Source organism: Giraffa tippelskirchi, chromosome 6 (assembly GCF_054371585.1).
Source record: "Giraffa tippelskirchi isolate mGirTip1 chromosome 6, T2T-mGirTip1v1.2.pri, whole genome shotgun sequence".
In the NCBI taxonomy this organism is placed as follows: domain Eukaryota; kingdom Metazoa; phylum Chordata; class Mammalia; order Artiodactyla; family Giraffidae; genus Giraffa; species Giraffa tippelskirchi.
The window spans coordinates 61735456-61755763 of record NC_137280.1 but is presented as its reverse complement, the minus strand read 5'-3'; the positions used below and the strand labels follow the sequence as shown (position 1 = coordinate 61755763).

The 20308-nt window shown below is 45.9% G+C and overlaps 1 protein-coding gene across 16 annotated transcripts in view; it reads left to right on the top strand.

The window, feature by feature from the left end:
* MTSS1 (MTSS I-BAR domain containing 1) overlaps positions 1-20308 on the top strand; it is a 161582-nt gene that overhangs the window by 116605 nt on the left and 24669 nt on the right. For 12 of the 16 annotated variants that reach the window (XM_081498973.1, XM_081498970.1, XM_081498962.1 and 9 more), the window contains exons 4-6: positions 8254-8338; positions 10899-10990; positions 12398-12472. In XM_081498973.1, coding sequence (XP_081355099.1) covers positions 8254-8338; positions 10899-10990; positions 12398-12472 — 252 coding nt within the window. Of the gene's footprint in view, positions 1-8253; positions 8339-10898; positions 10991-12397; positions 12473-16469; positions 16482-20308 lie in introns of all 16 variants that reach the window. The other 4 variants (XM_081498964.1, XM_081498971.1, XM_081498960.1 and 1 more) reach the window with 1 other exon arrangement.

The window sequence follows — 20308 nt, the reverse complement described above, 5'->3', positions numbered from 1 at the left end:
GGTGACACAACTGTCCCGAGCTTTGCGACATGAAAAGAAACAACAGACATCTCGGGCTGGAGACACCTTTAGGAGCTGGTTAGCCGGGGAACCTGTCTACCTGTCTTGAAGGCATAGGTCACCAAGAGATAGACTCTCTACATTCAGTTGACTGTGGACCTCTCAGCCCTGCGGCTTCAACTTCCACCAGCGACCACTTGTTTGGTGCATAACTGTTGATGGCGAGGAGATCCTTCCCAAGCGGACCTTCTGGACCGCTCCTTTATTATTATTAAAAAAATTCTTTGGCTCTGCCGCATGGCATGTGGGATCTTAGTTCCCCTACTGGTGATCGATCCCACGCCCCCGGCAGTGGGAGTCTGGAGTCTTAGTCTCTGGACCACCAGGGAAGTCCCTGGTGTCCACTCACTCCCTTTTGAACTTTTGTCTTTGAAGATGTTTGGGAAGAAGGAGCTGTCAGGGAGTTGGCAGTTCCTCCCTCTTCCCCCTCTTGAGTTCTTGTGGCCAGACTAATAATAAAATTGACACAAGACAGATGAGCAGGAGAAAAAGATGCATTTTAATTCCTGTGTGTGGAGGGCTCATAGAAATGGGACTAAGGAAATAGCCAAACTTAGCAACTTGTAGACTTTTAGATGAAACAATACATCTGTAAGAAATAGGCAGGAGAAAGAAATGTAGGTTTGGGGTGCCCGATTAGGGAAGAATCTAAACAGAGTTTGGGCTTGGGGTAATTAATGAAAGAGGTAACAAGGTTTGTTTACACAGGCTTGGCCTGAATGCTCTTCCTGTTAACAAGGGTGTCCTTCCGTCTCCAGATGCAGGGAGCACACCTTTCACAGGAGAGATGTCATTCTTGTGTTCAGGGAGACAGAAAGGAGAGTCAGAGTGTCCCTTTTGCATTGGTCGTTTCTCAAGCTCTTTAATTCCAAATAATCAATATGCCAGTATGGCATGTTTGGGGGTGACATACCCTGAGCCCTAATGGGACAATTCTGGCTTTGTTCCTTTGTACTGTTACCCTGCCTTCTGTGCCCCATTCATTAGCCAGATCCTTGGAGAAGGATGATATTAGATGTGGGAGAATTGAGCGCTGTCACATACTGGCTAGCACATTGTGGGCAGACACTCCAGCCAGGGCTGAGGTAACTACTCTGGCCTCCACCTTCTTGTAGGACTTGACTGCTCACTGCTACATCAGAGCCCTGCTTAAGTGGCCCATCGATGTAACCAGGGCTCTTTATTTTCTCTATAATAATGTACCGACCTCTGCCTGCAATAAGATCTACTTATTGTAGACTTCTCTCTGTGTACATACATTTCTTCTACCTGAGTTGTCAGCTTAACCAAGGGTCAGATGTGTGTTCCGAAACCTGTCTATACCAGTTGTACATCATTACATTATTTAGTTATAAGTTATAGAAATCTTTGGGATGAATGTGAAAAATCAAGATTGGTTGTTTCTGAATAAGTGGAATGTTTAGAAAGCTAAGATAAAAGCAAGTTGCTTTTCAAAAAAATATGTAGATTGCCATCAGACAAAGTGGGGATGAGGCAGTTGTAAAAGATTAGGGACAAAAATGATTTTTAAAAATCTAGGATACCTCACATTGTTTTGCAAGAAGCCCCAACTGGAGCCCATGGATGGTGCATTTAGGATGTGATGACAGGAAACACCGGTGGGCAGAATCATGTCTTGGGAATATAGTCATCAACAGTTGAGTCTAAGCAAGTTAGACCCTTCCTCCGGTGACACAGCCGGCGAATGGGGCGAATCCGCGTTGTCTGACTTCAGAGCCGAGCACTTAACCCTTTGGTTTTATTGCTCTTCCTCCTGACCCTCACACTAATTCAGGAGACAGCAAGGAGATTGTGCTAGGACTCCAGACAAACCACAGTGGGAAGCGGCTGCTATGGGTGTGCTGGGGCTTGCAGGCTCCTTGGGGTCTGCCTGTCACCCTCCAGAGCCTCAGTTTTTCCACTTATAAAATGGGGACAGCAGTACCGACCTCCTAGGATTGCTGCAAAGATCACGTTCCTTGCACCATTTCAGAGCTATCCCCCCAGCCAGTCTGTGAACCCTTCCAAGGCTGGGCCCTCCGCCTTTATCGTCTTTGAAATCACTTTAATCCTTGTTGCCTGGTAGATACTTATTAGAGGATGTGTTGTGATTCCCCATCCCACAAAGATAGGTTGCTGTTCTAACCCCTGGTCCCTGTGAATCTGACCTCAGTTGGACATGAGGTCTTTGCAGGTGTCATCAGGTTACGATGAGGCTGTTAGGGTGGACCCTAGTCCAGTGCAACTGGTGTCTTTATAAGAAGAGAGAAATTTGGACACAGACACATGCAGAGAAGAGGGTGCCTTCACGTATGTCTCATGTGAAGACACACACGCTGGGAAATTGCCAGGTGGAGATGGAGGAAGAGATTGGAGTGATGCTTCTACCTGCCATGGAGGGCCAGCAACCACCAGAGGGAGCAGGGAAGAACCCTTCCCCAGCAAGTTTCAGAGGGAGCAGGGCCCTGCTGACCCCCTTGATTTCAGACTTCTAACCTCCAGAATGGTGAGATAGTAAGTGTTGGTTGTTTTAAGCCAACCAGTGGGGTACTTGGTTACAGCAGCCTAGGAAACAAACACAGTACTGAATAAATGTGGAATTTGTTCATATTTCGATAGCCTAAGCTCTAGACTTTTTACTTCTATTTTATTTTTTATTTTTATTTATTTATATATTTATTCAACTTTATTAAAACCAGGTTATTTTAATTTATGTTTTATTAGAGGCTTTATAGGAGGCTTTTAAAGGAGGCTTTGCATTATTGTGTTAGTTTCTGCTGTTCAGTGAAGTGAATCAGCCGTATATATATATATATATACATACACACACACACACACATACATACATACATACATATATTCCCTCCCTGTGAAGCCTCCCTCCCACTGCCCCCATCCCACCCCTCTAGGTCATCACTGAGCACTGAGCTGAGCTCCCTGTGCTATACAGCAGCTTCCTGCTAGCAATCTGTTTCACACATGGTAGCGTGTACGTGTCTATGCTACTTCTTTCCACTGATTGTCTCCTTTGCAGATCACCTAGTTTCAATCGCCTACTGATTTTGCGCTACTTTTTTAATAAAAAACCTTTGCTTGTTCCGGGAGGACGTTCTTAGACATATCACACAAAAAAGAATGAAAATTGTTGCCATCAAGTGTTTGTGCCCTCAGCAGTGAGTGACGGACTTACTGTTCCTTTTGGCCACAGGGTGGTTCCTGGTGCAGGGAGGAAGCACGAGGCTGTTGCTCCCTTCCCTCTTCTTTGACTGGCAAGAAACAGAACCAAATCAAAGTGGCTTTAAAAATAAGGAAATGTGTGTATTTGCAGAACTGGAGCCCCAAGTTCAGGAGAGCAGGCTCCCAGTGTGTTAATTTGGCAGCTTTGTGAGCTCATCTGGAGACTGGGCTCTGTCTCGGTTCCGTCCGCAGAACGTGCCTTCTCCTAAGGCAGGAGTCCCCACTGCTGTAAAGATGGTTAACCACAGCAGCTGGGCAGGCTGCTTCCTGTTCTCACCCTGTGGGGTCTCTTGTGTGTGTTGATCTTAAGATCAGGGATATTTTCCCCAAAGGCCTCCCCAGCAACATCTCAGTCTCTTGTCGCGTCCCTGAACCAGCCACTGCCAGAGCGGATGCAGTGAGATCATGTCTCAGTTAATCATCTGAGGATGAATGAATGGACTCTGGACAGAGGACCCCAGTGCCCCATACGTTCTCCAAAGTAACAACTCCTACTCAACTTTAGTAGGCAGAATAATGCCCCCCTCAAAAAAAAGACATCCATGCCTTCAACCCCAGAACCTGTGAATATGTTACTGTACATGACAACAAGGGCTTTGCACATATCATTCAGTTAAGGATCTTGGGGTGGGGAGATTATCTTGGATTATTAAGGTGGGTCCAGTACAGCACAAAGCTCTAAGGAGAAAGAAGGGAGATCAGAGTCAGAGAAGATGTGAGGACGGAAGCGGAGGTCAGAGAAGAGTGAAGGTGCTACTACTGACTTGAAGGCGGAGGGGGGGCCACGAGCCAAGGAGTGCAGGCAGCCTGTGGGAGCTGGAAGAGGCAAGGAAAAAGATTCTCCCCTAGGGCCTCTAGAGGAATGAAGCTCTCCCAACACCTTGGTTTTAACCTGGAGAAATTGATTTTGGACTTCAGACTTCCAGAACTGTAAGATAATAAATGGGTACTGCTTTAAACCACTAAATATGTGGTAGTTTATTACAGCAGCAATAGAAAACTAGATAAACAAAATCCTACTGTATTGCACAGGGAACTGCATTCACTATCTTGTAATAAACTATAATTGAAAAAAATCTTAAAAAGAATATATGTATATACATAGCTGAATCACTTTGCTGTGTACCAGAAAATAACACAACGTTGTAACTCGACTATACTCCAATTAAAAAAGAAAAAACCAAAGCAAATACACCATTGTTTCTCCAGGCTGACCTTGAATCAGTATAGACCTTTGGTAAGATAATAAGAATCTTGTGTTGATTGTGAATCTTCTATTGTATGCACAGAGAAGATACCCAAATATTTATGCACTCAACAAAAGGCAAACCCATTCCCTCACTCATACTGTCTCTACCTAGCCAAAAATGCTACCGTTTTGCCCTCCAAAACGGTCAGTGTTGGTTCCTTCGTTCAGCCCCAGTGCCGGGCGCAGGGAAGGCAGAAACAAGTAAGATCTTGTCCTCGCTCCCAAGCTGCCGAGACCGTTTCAGTCATTTGATTCCATAAATATTCTCACTGTCAGCTCGGAGCTCGTCCAGATGTCTGTTCTGGCTTTGTAACTAAAGCTAGTTTCCTCTGAAGCTTTTCAAACCTGCTGATTTTTTTGTTTTTAAGTTATAGCAAGGGTCAGGAAGAGCAGAAGACATTATTAAGCACATCCACAGATAGAGCTATTTTTAGGGACCCGGAGTGGCTGAGATCCGCAGTCGTTCTGACAGTTGGGTCCTGGTGTCCACGGAGGAGGTTAGCTGCCTGTCTCCTGCCCTCATGCCCCTTGGACAGAGAGGCTGCTCTTTGGGACTTTTCTCTGTGGTTCTTCATTTCCTCCTCTCACAGGAAGCCCTGTGCAGGGGTCCCCAACCTCTGAGATCTAATGCCTGGTGATCTGAGGTAGAGCTGATGTAATAATAATAGAAATCAAGTGTACAATAAGTGTCATGCACTTGAATCATCCCCAAACCACCCCCCCGCCACCTCTGGTCTGTGGAAAAATTGTCTTGCATGAAACCAGTCCCTGGTGCCCAAAAGGGTTGGGGACCGCTGCTGCAGAGCACAATGGAGGGGTGCACGCAGTCTATGTAGAACTGCTTGTTAGCACACCGCAGTTCAGTTGTTTCCGGGAAGCCTTGGGCTTTCCCGGGGATGATAAATGTCCAGTGGCAAGCTGTGAAAGTATCTGGGAAGCTAACAGAAATCCAGGACCAGAGAAATGGAGTCAGGGAGCCAGGCTTCGAGGTGATCTTCTCCAACCATGGCATTCTATTTTGAGGAAACTGAGGCGTGGGTAATCAGTGACACAGCTCTCGGTCACGTGTGGGGCGGCTTAGCGAGGACCGGAGCTTAGGCCCCGTGGTATCAATTGTGGACAGTTCTAGGCTCGGGAACCAAAATAAGAGAGCTGGACCGTGAAGCCCTGATACCCGTAAGAGTGTGTAGATAAGTTAGCTTAGCAGGGTGTTCTGGGATCTTAGCTCTGCTTCCCACCTCCCCTTGTCTGTAATAAGTGCCATGTGCTGAATGGATAAATGCACAGACTCTGGAGGTTTGGTCTGGGCTGGAATCCACCTTACTAGCAGTGTGAGCTTGGTCAGATTATGAAAGGTGCTCTCCTCATCTGTAAGATGGGGGTGATAGGAACAGCAGCGCACCAGGTGAGCTGACTTAATGAGTTCATATGTGCAAAGCAATCATCTTGGGGCCCAGCACTTCCTCAGCTCTAACAAACGACTTCCTTCCTGGGACGTGAAGCATTGCTCTCCAGCACTTTGGCTGACTGTGTGCTTTTTCCATCATGTGACTGCATCCTAGGGTTTTATTCAGCCCACTTCCTAGAATGAGATGTTGTTTCTTGTTTTTACTATGGTAAACAACATTTCAATGGCTATCCTCATAAGTAAGGATTTGCTCTCACCCTTAATTGTTTCCTCGGGTAAAATTTTTCAGAGTAGAATTGCTGGGTCAAAATGGGAGCTTGTTTTTGTAAGACATGCCTTGGTAAATGCTGCCAGATTTTCCTCCAGAAAAGTACTAGTTTACACTCTTACTAGCTGTGAGTGAGTGCGTCAGTTTCCTTGTGTCGCCAGGTTATTAACTTTTAATCAAATGAAGGCCCTGGAAAAATAGGAGAGATTTCTCCGGGGATCAAGTGTTCCTAGTCCTTGCTCGTAAGAACCTGAAGGGAGCCTGGAAGGCAAGTGGCACGTGTGGAAATGGCGCCCTCTACTGGTTCTCCCTGGTGGAGCAGTGTGAGCGGCAGTAGATGGTCAGGCTGCCGTTGGCGCTCTCGGATGCCAGGAACTATAGAGCAGTATTTTACCCTTCTGGCCATTTAGAAAGTCAGCCTCAGATGACCTTTAACTCTCACTCAGGTTCTTTTACAGAAGTGCCTATCAGCTAGGGGAGAATTTGCTCTGAGGAAGCCCTCGGTACTGTCTGGAGACATTTTTGGATGTCACAAAACTGGGGGGGCTGCTGCAGGCTTTTGCTCGGTTGAGGCCAGGAATGCTGTGAACCATCCTTTAACAAAGAATGGACCTGTGCCTATGTATCAATAGTGTTAAGTCTGAGAAACCCTGTTTTAGAAGAATGGCTGCAGAGGCTTCTTTTCAGACTAAAATAAAATATAGAAATATCAAATATTTATCACCGTCATGACTATTTTTTGGTTCTAGAAACCTGATAGTTTTGCGGAATAAAATGTAAAATAGGTGGAAGTGAAGCGGCACACTGGCATTGCCAGGAGAGAAGGCAGAGCGGAAAATACAGCCCGTTATAAATGATGTCACGAGTGCTAATGAGGGAGGGAATTTTTTTCCTATTAATTTGACTTGGTTAAACCTGCAATAAATTCCTACGGCTTTCCCTTGAAGATCTTGTCTATTTTTTTAAAAAAGATAGTGCTTTTTGGGACACTTTACTTTCTGATTTCATGAGCCCCAGTGTTTTCATAACATAACTGTGCTTTCCAGTGCTTGGTGCAGAATTACCATCTGTAGTTACTGCTTGCCTCCCCCTCCTCCACGCCCAAGTAAATGCTGATATAAACGTTGTTTCTAAGAGGAGGAAGTAAGGGAACTTCAAAAATAATCTTAGAAAAGGGTGTGCCTGAAGGGAAAAGTATGACAAGAATTTTGGGAAAAACCAAGCCATATTTCAATGTACTTTGACATTGGCTGAGTTTGAGGACTTTTCACGCTGGTGTTACCCAAACCCATCAAAAAAAAATTCCCTATTGTTTCATTTTTGCTTTAGCCCTGCTCTTCTCTACACTATTGGATTCTAGAACATGTGGCTTTATGCAGTAGCTTCACTGACTGTTCTGAATAATGCTAGAAGGATGATTTTTCCAAAAGTGGAAAACAAAACAAAACTACAGCTTTTCCCTAAATATCAGATACTATTTTAATCCTCTTCCTTGAGAAGTATTTTTGACCCAGTGGGTTGTAAAATCAACTTCTGTGTCACAGCCAGTATAATAAAAAACAATAGAAAATATTAGAGGGTATTGTTATATATAGTAAAGGTAGCTTTTATTTTGGTGATTATTTCAAGATGTGTAGCCATATATATATCCTGGTAGTTCAGACAACAAAGACTGCCTGCGATGCAGGAGACCCGGGTTCGATCCCTGGGTCAGGAAAGTCCCCTGGAGAAGGGAATGGCTACCCACTCCAGTATTCTTGCCTGGAAAATCCCATGGACAGAGGAGCCTGACAGGCTACAGACCATAGGGTAGCAAAGAGTTGGACACGACTGAATGATTAGGCACACACATACACACACACACACATTTATGTCTGTGTGCACAAGCCTGGTGAGAAGTCTGAAAGACACTGTGCTTGGGTTATAGCGCAGTGAAATCTGGCTAGTTTTTCACTTTTTTCATTCTTTTAAGGTTCTCAATGATTCTGACTTGTCTCCTCTCCCTCATATTTGCCTCTCTTGCTTTTCCAGGTGGTACCAGGGAGATCGGATCTGCCCTGACCAGGATGTGCATGAGGCATCGGAGCATAGAAGCCAAGCTGAGGCAGTTCTCCAGGTGAGGACCAAGTTTCTCCCAGATCTCAGACGGCCCTGATGATTTCAGGTTATAAAGCGCTGACGAGGAGCATCACTCGCGTTGAGCAGCGCGGGTTTCCCGGTGGCATGAAATCCCCACAGCCGGTCTCTCATTACAGCCTGTCACACTGCTCGCTCACTGAACAAGTTTTTTTTTTTTTTTTTAATTTGTTTATTTTTGGCTTTGCTGGGTCTTTGCAGCAGCGGGGGCTACTTTTCAGTTGTGGAGCGCAGGTTTCTCATTGTGGTGGCTTTTCTTGTTGCAGAGCACATGCTCTAGGCACACAGGCTTTAGTAGTTGTGGGGCACAGGCTTAGTTGCCCTGTAGCATGTGGGATCTTCCCAGACCAGGAATTGAACCTGTGTTCCCTATATTGGCAGACAGATTCTTAACCACTGGACCACCAGGAAAGTCCCCAAGCAAGTATTTCACTAGGCGTCTGCCATGTGCCACTTCCTTCTCTTGCCTGGAGAATCCCATGGAGAGAGGAGCCTGGCGGGCTACAGTCCATGGGGTCACAGAGTCAGACACGACTGAGCAGCTAACACTGCTATGAGCCAGGCGCTGGTCTGGGCCCTGGGAATACAGTGGAGAACCGGATGGCCTGGGTCCCTGCCTTGTGCAGCTCATACCCCCTGCTTCAGGATCTTCTCCATGTGTCTCTCCTCACCCTCCATCAGTGTGGGGAGCCGGGCATCCCACTGAGACCTCTGGGCCCCACCCCTACAGGAACCTCCTAGGAGGAGAAGCAGCCATACTGGACAGTGGGCTGTGCACCACCATCCTCTTACCTGGGCCCTGAGTGCATCCTCCAGACCCACCTAGGAGGGCAGTGGCGGCTTGCAGAACCTTCCACAGTGCCAGCCTCTTGTCTGTTTCACACGCGTTCACAATGGGTAGAAATGACAGTGGCTGGCACAGGGATTTGGAGACACCAGTGTTCCAGTGAGACTGGGACGTCCTTCCAAACAGATCAGCATAATCATCAGTTGTGCTCAGTCGCTTTGTGAATTGCAAGTTGCGTGAGAGGCTGCCAAGGTGGAAGCCCTCTGACCCTCTTGCAGGGCCATCTCAGGTTGCCAGATGTAGCAGCAAACACGCCTAGTCTTGAAGTCAGCCAGGCCTGGGTTTAAATCCCGGGCTGGCCACAGGTGTCCTGCAATATGGGGCTGGGGTCTCAGCCCCTGGCAGATGGGTGTAGGAATCCCTGAAGGGCACTCGTGTGCAGATGTACACAGTGTCCGCACAGCAGAAAGCACCCGCTGGAGCTGGTGATGAGATCCAACTTCCTCCTGCCCTCCTCGCCCCTGGGCAGTGGACCCCGTGATGGCACCCCCCCGCACCTCCTCCCACACCCATCATCTTGTTTACCCTTGGGCCAGTCTTGTGACCCTCATCCCATCGTAGTGATGAAGAGACGCCGATTCCATCAGCCGCCGTGTACTGAGCACCTACTATGTGCCGGGCACACTTAGCTGTACAGGGCATAGCCCTGACTAGGACCACATTCTGCACTCACAGGACTTACGCTACAGACACTGTAGAGACCTGCCAGACTGTCAGACAGTAATGAATGATAGGAGCAGAAACACATGGGGTGGGGTGGGTGGTGGTTGCTGGATACAGGCTGGTCAGGGAGCATCTCTGTTCAGAAGGAAAATCTGCATGGACACCTGGAGGGAGTGAGGCTGGAGGAGGACGTGCGAGGGTGGGAGCTGCCAGGAGACCCTGGTAAGAAAGTGGGGAGGTCGTACCAAGAACTTGGAGATTTTCAGCAGGCCCAGGATCAAAAAGCAGTCTGAGGACTGCCTTTGTCGTAGTTCTCACCAGCATCATTCAAACAATTTATGGGCATTTTCTAATTTTTCGACAACATCTCTGTAATGTAGGCTTGGGTTGGTTTTCCTTCCACTGGACAGAAAACCCTGTGTCCCCTGACTCATGATTTCTCTCCATGGGGTGCTGTCTTTCCACTTGTCTAACCGCAATCTGTTTGGGAATCTGCACAAAATAAGAAGGGGTATACCTGGAGACCCTTCATCCCTCTGATCCTCTCTAGGCTGTCCACAGTCTGCAGTCACCACTCATCCTGAAGGCACATCAGAATCACGTGGGTCTTTTTTTTTTTAAAGTAATTCTGGGGCCCCACCCCCCACTCCAAGTTTCTATCAAGTATTAGCGGAGGCCCAGGTGTCTTCTTTTTTAAAGCTCTCCAGCCGGTTCCCTTGTGCAGCAAGGGGCATGACCCCTTTGGTCTGCAACCTTGATAGTGAATACAAGTGTTGGAATTTTTAAAAAAGGCGATGAGAAGAGGTCACACCAACCAGTCACATGTACAGCTTCTTAACGGTCGTTGAAAAGCATCCTGAGGACACAATCATTGTGAAATTGGGGAGTTTGGAGATGAACTTGGGGTTAGGGTGCTGCCTTGTCCTGCTTCAGGTAATGGTGATTCGGGTGTGTTTTGACAACCGAGCGTAAACCTTGACAACAGATTATATCTGTGTAATTTCTCCTTCTCTTTCTCTTTTTGTGCAAGTGCTTTAATCGATTGTCTGATAAACCCACTTCAAGAGCAGATGGAAGAATGGAAGAAAGTGGCCAACCAGCTGGATAAAGACCACGCGAAAGGTACGGGGCGAGGTGGCTGATGCATGTCAGTCTGAGACGGCAGGTCGCCGGCTGCTGCCTGTGCCTCTGCTGGGGTCACTGATGTCACCCGGAGGACCCGCTCCTCCCCTGCTGCTCCTGTGGGCGTCTCAGTGTTGGAGGATAAGAGATGGGACGTGATCCCACTGCAGGACTCGGTGCTGGGTTTGGGGCATGCAGCGTCACTCAGTGAATGCCGTCATTGTCCCATGGTGTCAGTTGTGATCAGCTGAATTCAAAGTGATTGTAACCTCAGGCTTAAATGCTAGAGACTCACACTTCAGGCGTTTCAGCACGTTTTGAAAACCAAACTTTTAATGATGTAAGTTAGCCTTCGGCCTCCTGCCCAGAACTGGCCATTCTCTTTGTATATACCTTCAACCGGTGGGTCTCAGAACCTCATGTGCCGGCTCTGGGGACTGAGTGGTCCAGACAGACATCACTCCTGTCAGTCTTCCTGGAACCTAAGGGTACGGGTGCTGATCGTGTGGAAGGGTCAGGAGACCTCACTTCCAGCATCGTACAACCTGCAGTGAATGTGGTGGAGGGAGAGTGTGTGGACGGGTCTGAGAGATGAAACTGGAAAAGGTTGACTAACAGTGATGCCAAGAGCATATGAAAAAGAGCTCTGATAGGCTCAGGGTGGGAGGGAAAGGATGGGGATGGCTTTGTGGGAACTGGTCAAATTGGTGATTAATTATGAGGGTAGCAAAGGAGAGAAGTATCAGAGCCAACTGTCATTTCAGATGTTCGTGCCTGGGTGACGGAGATGCCAGCAACAGAAATGGGAAAGTTTGGGGTGGGCATGAGCTGGTGGGGGAAGAGAAAAGTGGCTGGTGGGGATGTGGGTCATGTGGGCTGCCCCTCCTCTGGGTCCACAGCGTCCAGCCTCAGTATTAACATGAACGTAAGGCAGCCAGGCCTTCCCCACTTCTCTCCCATGTGGTCTAGTTTCTCCTGTAGTCTGAGATGCTCTTTTCTGAATTGTAGCCTCTGGCCAGCATCTATCCATGTGGGTTCTTCTTGGAGTGAAGCCCTGTAGATTTGGGCCTTGGGAAAGTAGATAATACTGAAAGTATTTCCTGATACTTATGCTGAGAACTTGTGAATTTTAAAATCTTTATTGAAGTCTTCCCAGATGCCATCTTTTCCCAGAGCTGGTATGAGTGAATACTGGAGGAAAAGACCCCAGTGCATTTTGTCGGTTTTCATGTTCATAACCCCTTTGCTGTAAAATGGCATCAGAAGATTTTTTACCATTTTGTATTCCAATAAAGCTATTATTGCACGTCAGAGTTTATGCTTTCAGCGATAAAAGTAATGGCTGTTGCTAAAATGTTTTCTGTTGAGCTAAGTGGTAAGATTGTTCAATATTCTTCTTTCTCTTAGAATATAAAAAAGCTCGCCAAGAGATAAAAAAGAAGTCCTCAGATACACTGAAACTGCAGAAGAAAGCCAAAAAAGGTAACTCTACAAATTCTGCCATTAATATGTTGCTTTGGGAAAATGAACACGTGCTTCATTTTTCTTTGAAGTAGAAAGTCTTCAATCAGACTTCCTTACATATAATGGTCCTGTGAACAGATAGGAGCTAATAGAACCTATCAGAACCAAAGTCCCCAAGTGCAGAATATCTATTAATTTGAGATACAGGGTGGTACTTGACTTGTTCCCTCCCCTAGCCTGATCTCCAAAATTTGACAGTTTCCATGTCAATTGTGCGTTGTGATGAGACGTATAAATTTCTTGGAAACCTTGGGATAGTGCATAAAAGCCTCTATGCAAATGTTCTATAGTAATTATTGCAGAAATTATGTCATTTTCTCCTCCATCCTTCATAGCCTATAATCTCCAAAACCCTTTATTAAGTCTTGTGGAAATGTTAGAAAAGCCTGCAGTGGGAGCTGGGAATCCTGCCTGCATAGGGAGATTTTTTTCATGGGTGTTCTTGAGGGTGGGAGCCAGGTAAGGAAAGTGAGACTGCTGATGTAAGACCCCTCCCCCCAGCGGATCATCATTTACAGACCAGTTAATTATCAGATCCGCGACCCAGCTTTGCTCTTCCGGCTTGAGCTGGGAGTTTGAAGAGAAAAAAAATTAGCTACATCCACTTTGCAAGCATTTTATTAAGACCTAACATGATATAGGGACTCTTTTCTTGAACTTGAGAATGTAACATTCCTTCTAGACTCTTCTTCTCAATTTTGAATTTGCTGTATCACAACTAGTAAAATGGTTCCCTCACCCCATCAGGATGCTCTGTGGGTAGGTAGTCTTTAGCGTTTGTTTGAGACAACTTTTTTAGGTAGACATCTCCAAAACCAGAGTTCCCCTTTCCTAAGCAAGTGGTTCTCACTTGGAATTAAAAGAAACATCTGGAGAGATGGGACACTTGGGTAGAAGAGGGGTGGGGACAGGACAGACTTTCCAAGCTACATGTTGTCTCTCCCCACCGCCCCCCGGTTCTTGTAATAACCAGGGGACCATGTCAATATAAAGGCAGCAGTGTTTTCATTCATGATCAGTTGTTCCATTGGTATTGGCCCCAGTTGTTCCTTTTGGATGTGTTTTCCTGTTCTTGGTGCTTCTGCAATTTACATTCTAACTTAGGCACCTGGGCGCTAGTATTCCACAAGTGGAATAGGCTTTGTGGCCAGGAACATTTTAGTGAGTCTAGAGGTAAATGTAAATGAAACTGCCACCCTATTCATTGTATCTGAGGTTCCATGGAAGAACAGGTTGGTAAAAATTTGGAGCTGAACTCTACCTGATTGACACCATGCCAGCTTTGAGATAAGAGAGATGAATGGGTTTGCAGAGAGGGTCCAGGGAAGATCTATGGATTTAGAAAAGATTTGGGAGTTTGGTGGAAAGGTTGAGAGGTTGAGGTAAGGAAGAAGTAGCTGTTTTACTTTCTCTCTTCCAGAATTTTCTTTTCAGAGGCCGTAAGTTCTTGGCTGCAGTGATAATGCTTTTATCTGAATTCTGCCTGGAGACTGAAACAGTCTTTGTCTGTCACTCAAAGTCACTGGCATAGTCCAATTAGCGGAATTTGGACCTGCAGGGAATGCCTGATAGGTGGATTGCAATGCAACATAAAAGGAAGTTTCTGGCAATTAGACTTGCCCAGCACCGCTTAGGTTGTCTGGAGAGGATAACGAGCTTCCCATCAAGGCGCCGGATGGAAAAAGTCAGGAAACATAGGGTGCCAGACTGTATTACATGAGAAGATGCTGCTGGTCCAGGGACTCGGGAATGATTGGCTTTTAGTTGTGAGGCGCTTGGGCCTGAAGGCTGAGACAGTGGATCAGGAGTTTCTGAAGGATCCATCTTGTCAACCCCAGTCATATAGCTGATGGTCTTGGGCACCGTATTCTTTCCAGACAAGATAGCCATGATGGTGTTCTTAGGTCTACAAGCCAAGTCAGATCAGTAGCTTAGAGTGTTCCGGATGATTTTCTAGTTGATCCAGGGAGCAACTAGAAAATGATTTTTATTTATTTCCTTTATAAAAATTTTTTTTCTTCCAAATTATGTAAGTGCCTTTTAAAAACTCACATTGGTGTATTTCTGGAGTGACTGGAGCTTCCTAGGAGGTACCAGAGTTATCCTTCTGAGTGAATTCTTATTATGAAGTGCTCTTTTAGAAGATATGTGGCCCGAGAATGGACTAGAAGCACTGCAAGTTAAGGGCTGGAGGAAATCTGGTTGTTTGAGGCTCCCAGTTATTTTTGGGGGGTCTGGTTAGCTGAAGTTTCCCTTTTTGCTAAGATGCCTTTCTATCACTTTCATCTCCTTCAAGTGGTAGCTTCCTAGACTCTTGGCTTATAAAGTGTTGGTAGATCCTTCTGAGATTTGCACCATGTGTTAGGATGGTTTGAATATGTTTTTTTTTTTTTTGTCCTGATAGAACTAAATTTGGTTTATACAGCCCAATAATCACTTCCTTTTAAATGTGTTTTCAGGCAGTTATTGAGCAGCTTCTTGTCATTCCTTTTTTCAAAACTGTGATCTTTGATCTAAAAATTCTTCTGACTCTTCTTTTCAACATTTAAATGCCTTTATGCATTTAACCGTGGATTTGGCATTCCCTTTGACATAGACACATATGGGATGTGATTTTCGCTTGCGACTAATTTTACCTTAAATTTCACTCTGCAGCTATATCACCTTTTGCCACATTCTGTATTTGACACTTTTTTACTATCCTGTAGATAATAGTAGTTTATAGCCTAAAGGTATTTAAATATCACTGTCAAAAGTTGTTTAATGTTTTTTTGGGTTTGATTAGACTATATCTTAAAATCATTTTAAAACAACTTGATATGTGCTCCAGCCATGGGTGAATATACCTATTTTTTGTGGAAGGCAGGCTTCTTAAATACCCATGGGGCATAAATCTAGGTGGGGAGTTGGGGGCTGGAGGGAGAGAGGGTCCCTGCCCTCCAAGATGTTCTAGGCTAGAGCCGGGGGTCCATGCGTGGGGCAGGGTCAGTCTTGCTGACAGGTCAGGGTGACAGGACAGACAGAGGTAGCAGGAGGGTGGAAAAGCGACGTGGGACTGACCCAGAAGCCCAGGCTCTGAGTGGCGTCTCTTGAACCCTCATCAGGCCCTGCTGCTTGACATCAGCTCATGATCTTTGAAGTCCTAGAGTTGGCTGTAACCCAACTGGGAGAAGTAAGAGCAGATCAGAAATGAGAAACGTTTTGTGCTATTTGCCCACTTCTGCCACCTCACCATGCAGTCAGTAGCCTTATTTCTCATTTAATTAATTCTCATATTGTTATTAATTTCACTTAAATAATTATGGTAAAGCCTTCCATTTCCATCTATAACTACTTTTATCAGAGACAATGAGGGAGGAAACTGCTGGAGCATTTTAATATGTTAACCCTTGAGCCTGACCATTGAAATAGTTGAATGTGTCATCTTTCACCAGACTGCAGAGCTGATTTTATAAACCTAATAAACAGACTCCCAGAGTCCCATATCAGCATATTATTCACTGTTATATGAAAGTTTTAAGTTCTTTAAATTTCTTTTTTTTCATTTTCACCCCAGCTTGAACTTTGCATCCTTAGTGACTTTCCAAGTTACAATAAATTACACCTGAAAGCTTTTCTTGTGAAAGCATCTTAATTGACTTCTCACGGGAATATATTCTTCATCTCTCTTTTTAAGAAAAAAAAACCTTGTTGCATTCTCTAGGACTGATGATTACAAACTAGGAAGATGTCTGTTTAGATGGGAAGTAAAGACTCTTAGCAAGGCAGGGGAGGGAACCTGGGTTGCAGCTTTCGGTGGCTGTGGGTTTAATCGCCCTAATATAAAATTCCGTGGCAAACCATGGACTGTTTTAACACAGGTAAGACTGCTGCCCGAATACCAGTTTGACTTTATTATTTTCCTTTTTGTGTCAATTGTGTATCCTGCACTTTCTCACCGTGTGCCCCCCGCCAGTGGACGCTCTCGGTAAGTCTGTCATCCTAAATCTCTGGTGGCTGGTCACGGTGTGGTCCTTGCTGTGGGCTTTCCGTGGTTGTCCAGACCTATGCTAGTTGCTCCGGTTTTCCTCCCAGTTCAGAACAATCAATGGTGCCTACTTAATCTTCCATAACTTTAAGAAAAGTGTGTGTGCGTGTATTTCAACCAATCATTTTCTTTTTTTTGAAATTTGACCCTTTAACGGGTTAGCTTAACATTCTAAGAGTCTTTTTACATCCTCATAATTCAGTATTAGACTCATGGAAAAAAGAAATACAGAGTGACTTAAACCCTCATTTCCGCAGGAAAAAAATATATTCATACATACATATCTAAGTGTATATGTGTGTATTTACATCCCAAACAAAACATGGAGAACTATACTTAATAACTTCTCAAAATAATTCCCAAATCAGATTTGGTTTTATTAATCTTGCCAACTATATTTAACTTAGTCCTCCCAGGACCATTTGGTTTTTTCAAAACCAATCATTTATTTAAAAAAAAAAAATCAAAAGTATTTCTTATTTCAGCAAAGTTTGTGTAATGTTTCATTTCGAAGGTATGAGATCTTCAAATTCAATAATCACAATGATTCTTCTTGACTAAATGTTGACCCTCATTCTGTGGGTTACAATGCTACTAAAACTTCAGGTCGCTTTCAGCGTCTCGTGGCTGTCCCTCTGTCTTGGAAAGTTCTGTCTGTGGGCTGTCCATGTGGTTTATCTTGCCTGAGTGTGCCTGAGTGTTCTCTGAGCCTTTGCACTGAACAGCTCCAAAGAGATTTTTGCACTGGATTCTGTCCTCTACAAGGAACCCAAACCACACACAGGTCCCCTCTGACAGGTGGGGCCAGAATGACCTGCTGTCTCGGGGGACACAACTCTGCCTCCTTCCCATCATGGTGACATTGGGATAATGTCCCCCACTTTTTAAAAGTGATAATCCTTTCTAGTCTTCAGTGCTGTGGTTATGACACAGCTTAGTGTACCTTTGGGAGGAAGGTAAGACGCAGTCACTCTTCTGCTTATTGTGATAAAATTCCAGTAACATACAATGCACCATTTTAACCCCTCTAAAGTGTACATTTCGCTGGCTTGAGTGCATTCCCAATGCTACGCAGCCATCACTACTGTCTAATTTTAGGATGTTTGTATCACCCTAGAAAGATATCCCCTGTCATTTAAAACAGTCATGCCTCATTCTCCCTCCCCCTCAGCCTCTGACAACCTTTCATGTGCTTTCTGTCTGTATGGATTTGCCTATTTTGGACCTTTCTTATAAAGGGAATCGTATAATACATGGCCTCTTGAGGACACAGAGTTTTATTAAAATCTTTGCTTGGAAGCCTAGCATGAGTCCGTCTATGGAATAAATGAGGCATGCTATTTGTTTTAAATGATGGGCAGTGGGATTAGGGATGAGTGAAGGAACCACACAGCCTTTTGACTCTGTGACTTGGATTCTGCTCATCCTAGGAAGAGTCCCTGCAGCCCCCTCTAGTTCTCTCTTACAGGGGCCAGCTCCCAGAGCTAAGCCACAGTGAAATAGGATCATAGCAGTGAACTTGGGCGTAAAGATGTAAGAAAGTTGTTTGACTTGAAGCCCTCTTAAATTTCATTTTACAAGTTTTAGATCATTTTTGAACCTGGACATGTGTGTTTTAACGATGTTTCATAATAGTGCAAAGGTATTGGTTTAACAAAAGAAAAAAAAATACATGGAACTTTCTTTTCAGTCGAGTCAGAAGTATTTACCTGAATTCTTCAGAAGTATTTACCTTGAATCCTGCATGAGGAATAACTGAGGGCCCCCACAGGCAAGACATTTATAACTCAATGAAGTGTACTGAGACAGGGGTACATTGCTCCCTCCAGGAACAAGACTCTAGTGGAGGCAAGCCAGTTATAGTTGTCCCTCGGGATTCAAGAGGATTGGTTCCAGGGTCTGCCGCATACTATAAGATGCTCAGGTCCTATAGTCAGCCCTCTATATCTGCGATTCCACACCCATGGACTCCACCAAGGATTGTAAACATAGTACACAAGCCATGGTTGGTTCAGTCTGCGAATGCAGAGCCCATGGATTTATGCCGATTCTATATTTATTGAAAAAAATCCATGTGCGAGTGGACCTGTGTTCAAACCTGTATTATTCAATGGTCAACTGCAGTTCAGTCTGGTGTGCTCAGCGCCATGATGAGTATCAGCAGAGTGTGCGGCACTGGGGCAAGGCGCAAGGAACCTGCTTATGCTTGGTGTGGGCAGGTGATGAGGAAGATGAAAAGGGATCAGCTGGTGGAGAATGGGGCAGGGGCTGCTGAAGGTTCAGGGAAGGGTGTGAGCCATCATCATTTACACAGGGGCACCAGAACCAAAAGGAAGGGTGACCATGCTGCAGGGTGGGGTGGGGGGGCGTGGAATGTGTGACCCTGAGTCAGCCTTAGGGGTGAACTGAGAACCACAGTGACCTCCACTGCCCACCCTCAGCTACCTGCCTCCAGATGGTTCTATTACTCAGCCCCATTTCTGATCAGACCTCGTTCTAGACTGACTTTCCCCCCATCACCCTTCTTTTCCTCCACAAGGAGAAAGCAGAAAGCTGGAGTGATGTTGAACCCTTTTCACTGGCTCAGGGGTTTCCATGGCCCCTGGCCTCATCATGGTGAATGTTTGCATTTCCTGGCTGCTTTCTTCTGTGCTTATGAAACTGGCAGAAACCCCTGATGCTCCAGAAACTGCAGTCATTGAGTGGATGGTTCTCCCTACCTCAGTGGTTAAAACTGAGTGTGTCTCAGCCTCCTCCAACCACCACCCCCCTGCTTCAGTTTTTGGAGAGGAGTAGCCCTGGGAGCCCTCTTGCCCAGAGGGAGCTCCCACCTACAAATCTGAAGTCTGGGTTATCTGTTAGCGGGTCACCTGGCTTCCTTGCTGGGCATAGTGCAGAGGCTCTGTTCCCTTTGTCAAGTTAGGGGAGATGGAGAAGAAGCAGACCACTCAGAAAGCAGTGTGGCCCACACAAAGAGACCCTTCTAGTGGTTAACCCCATCTGCCATGGGTGTGCCTCCAGGCGTGGTCAGAAACTGTCCCCCCGAGGACCTCCTGGGCCACTGGAGTGAGCCTGGAGCTGGAGGTGGCCTGCCCCGAATTGCTGGGCATTTGGATTGCGAGACCTGGCCCTGGAGAGAAGCAGCAGCACCAGAAGCCTCCCCTGGGAAAACCATCTCCCTCTAATGTGTGTCAGCTCTCTGCAAAGTGACACCCAGAATAAAAATCCTTTCTGAATGCTGAGATGAGGGGTTACAAAGAGCTGGCCCGTGGTTCCAGGCTGTTTTCCCCACTTCCCGCTTCCCTCCAGTGAGCATCCCTGGAAGGGGTAGATTGCCACATCGGTGCGATTGGGAAACATGTGCCTTGAGCCAAAACCAACGATTGTTCTCTATTGGAACCAAAGCTGGAAAAGTTCCCTCTGAGGGCAGGGGGGTGGCTGTAAATGCAGACAGGTGATCACTGAGACCCTCCAGGGCTTGGATGACCACTTGTAGCCTTGCCATCTCTCTGGACATTTAGATGGAACTGCACATAACACAGCAGGGAAAACTGTTGAGTCACTGCTTCCTTCCTCTCTTGGCAAAGGTGTGATAGGAGCCTGCGAAATATTTGAATGGGTGCAGTTTTACTCAATGGGACAACCTGTGTGAAGTGGACAGGGGAGGACTTTTTAATGAGTCAACATTGGAGAGCTGCGGCCTGGCATACGTTCTGGCCCAGGAAATGCCAGGTAAAGCCATCAGCAGAGTGAACAGGGAGAAGGGA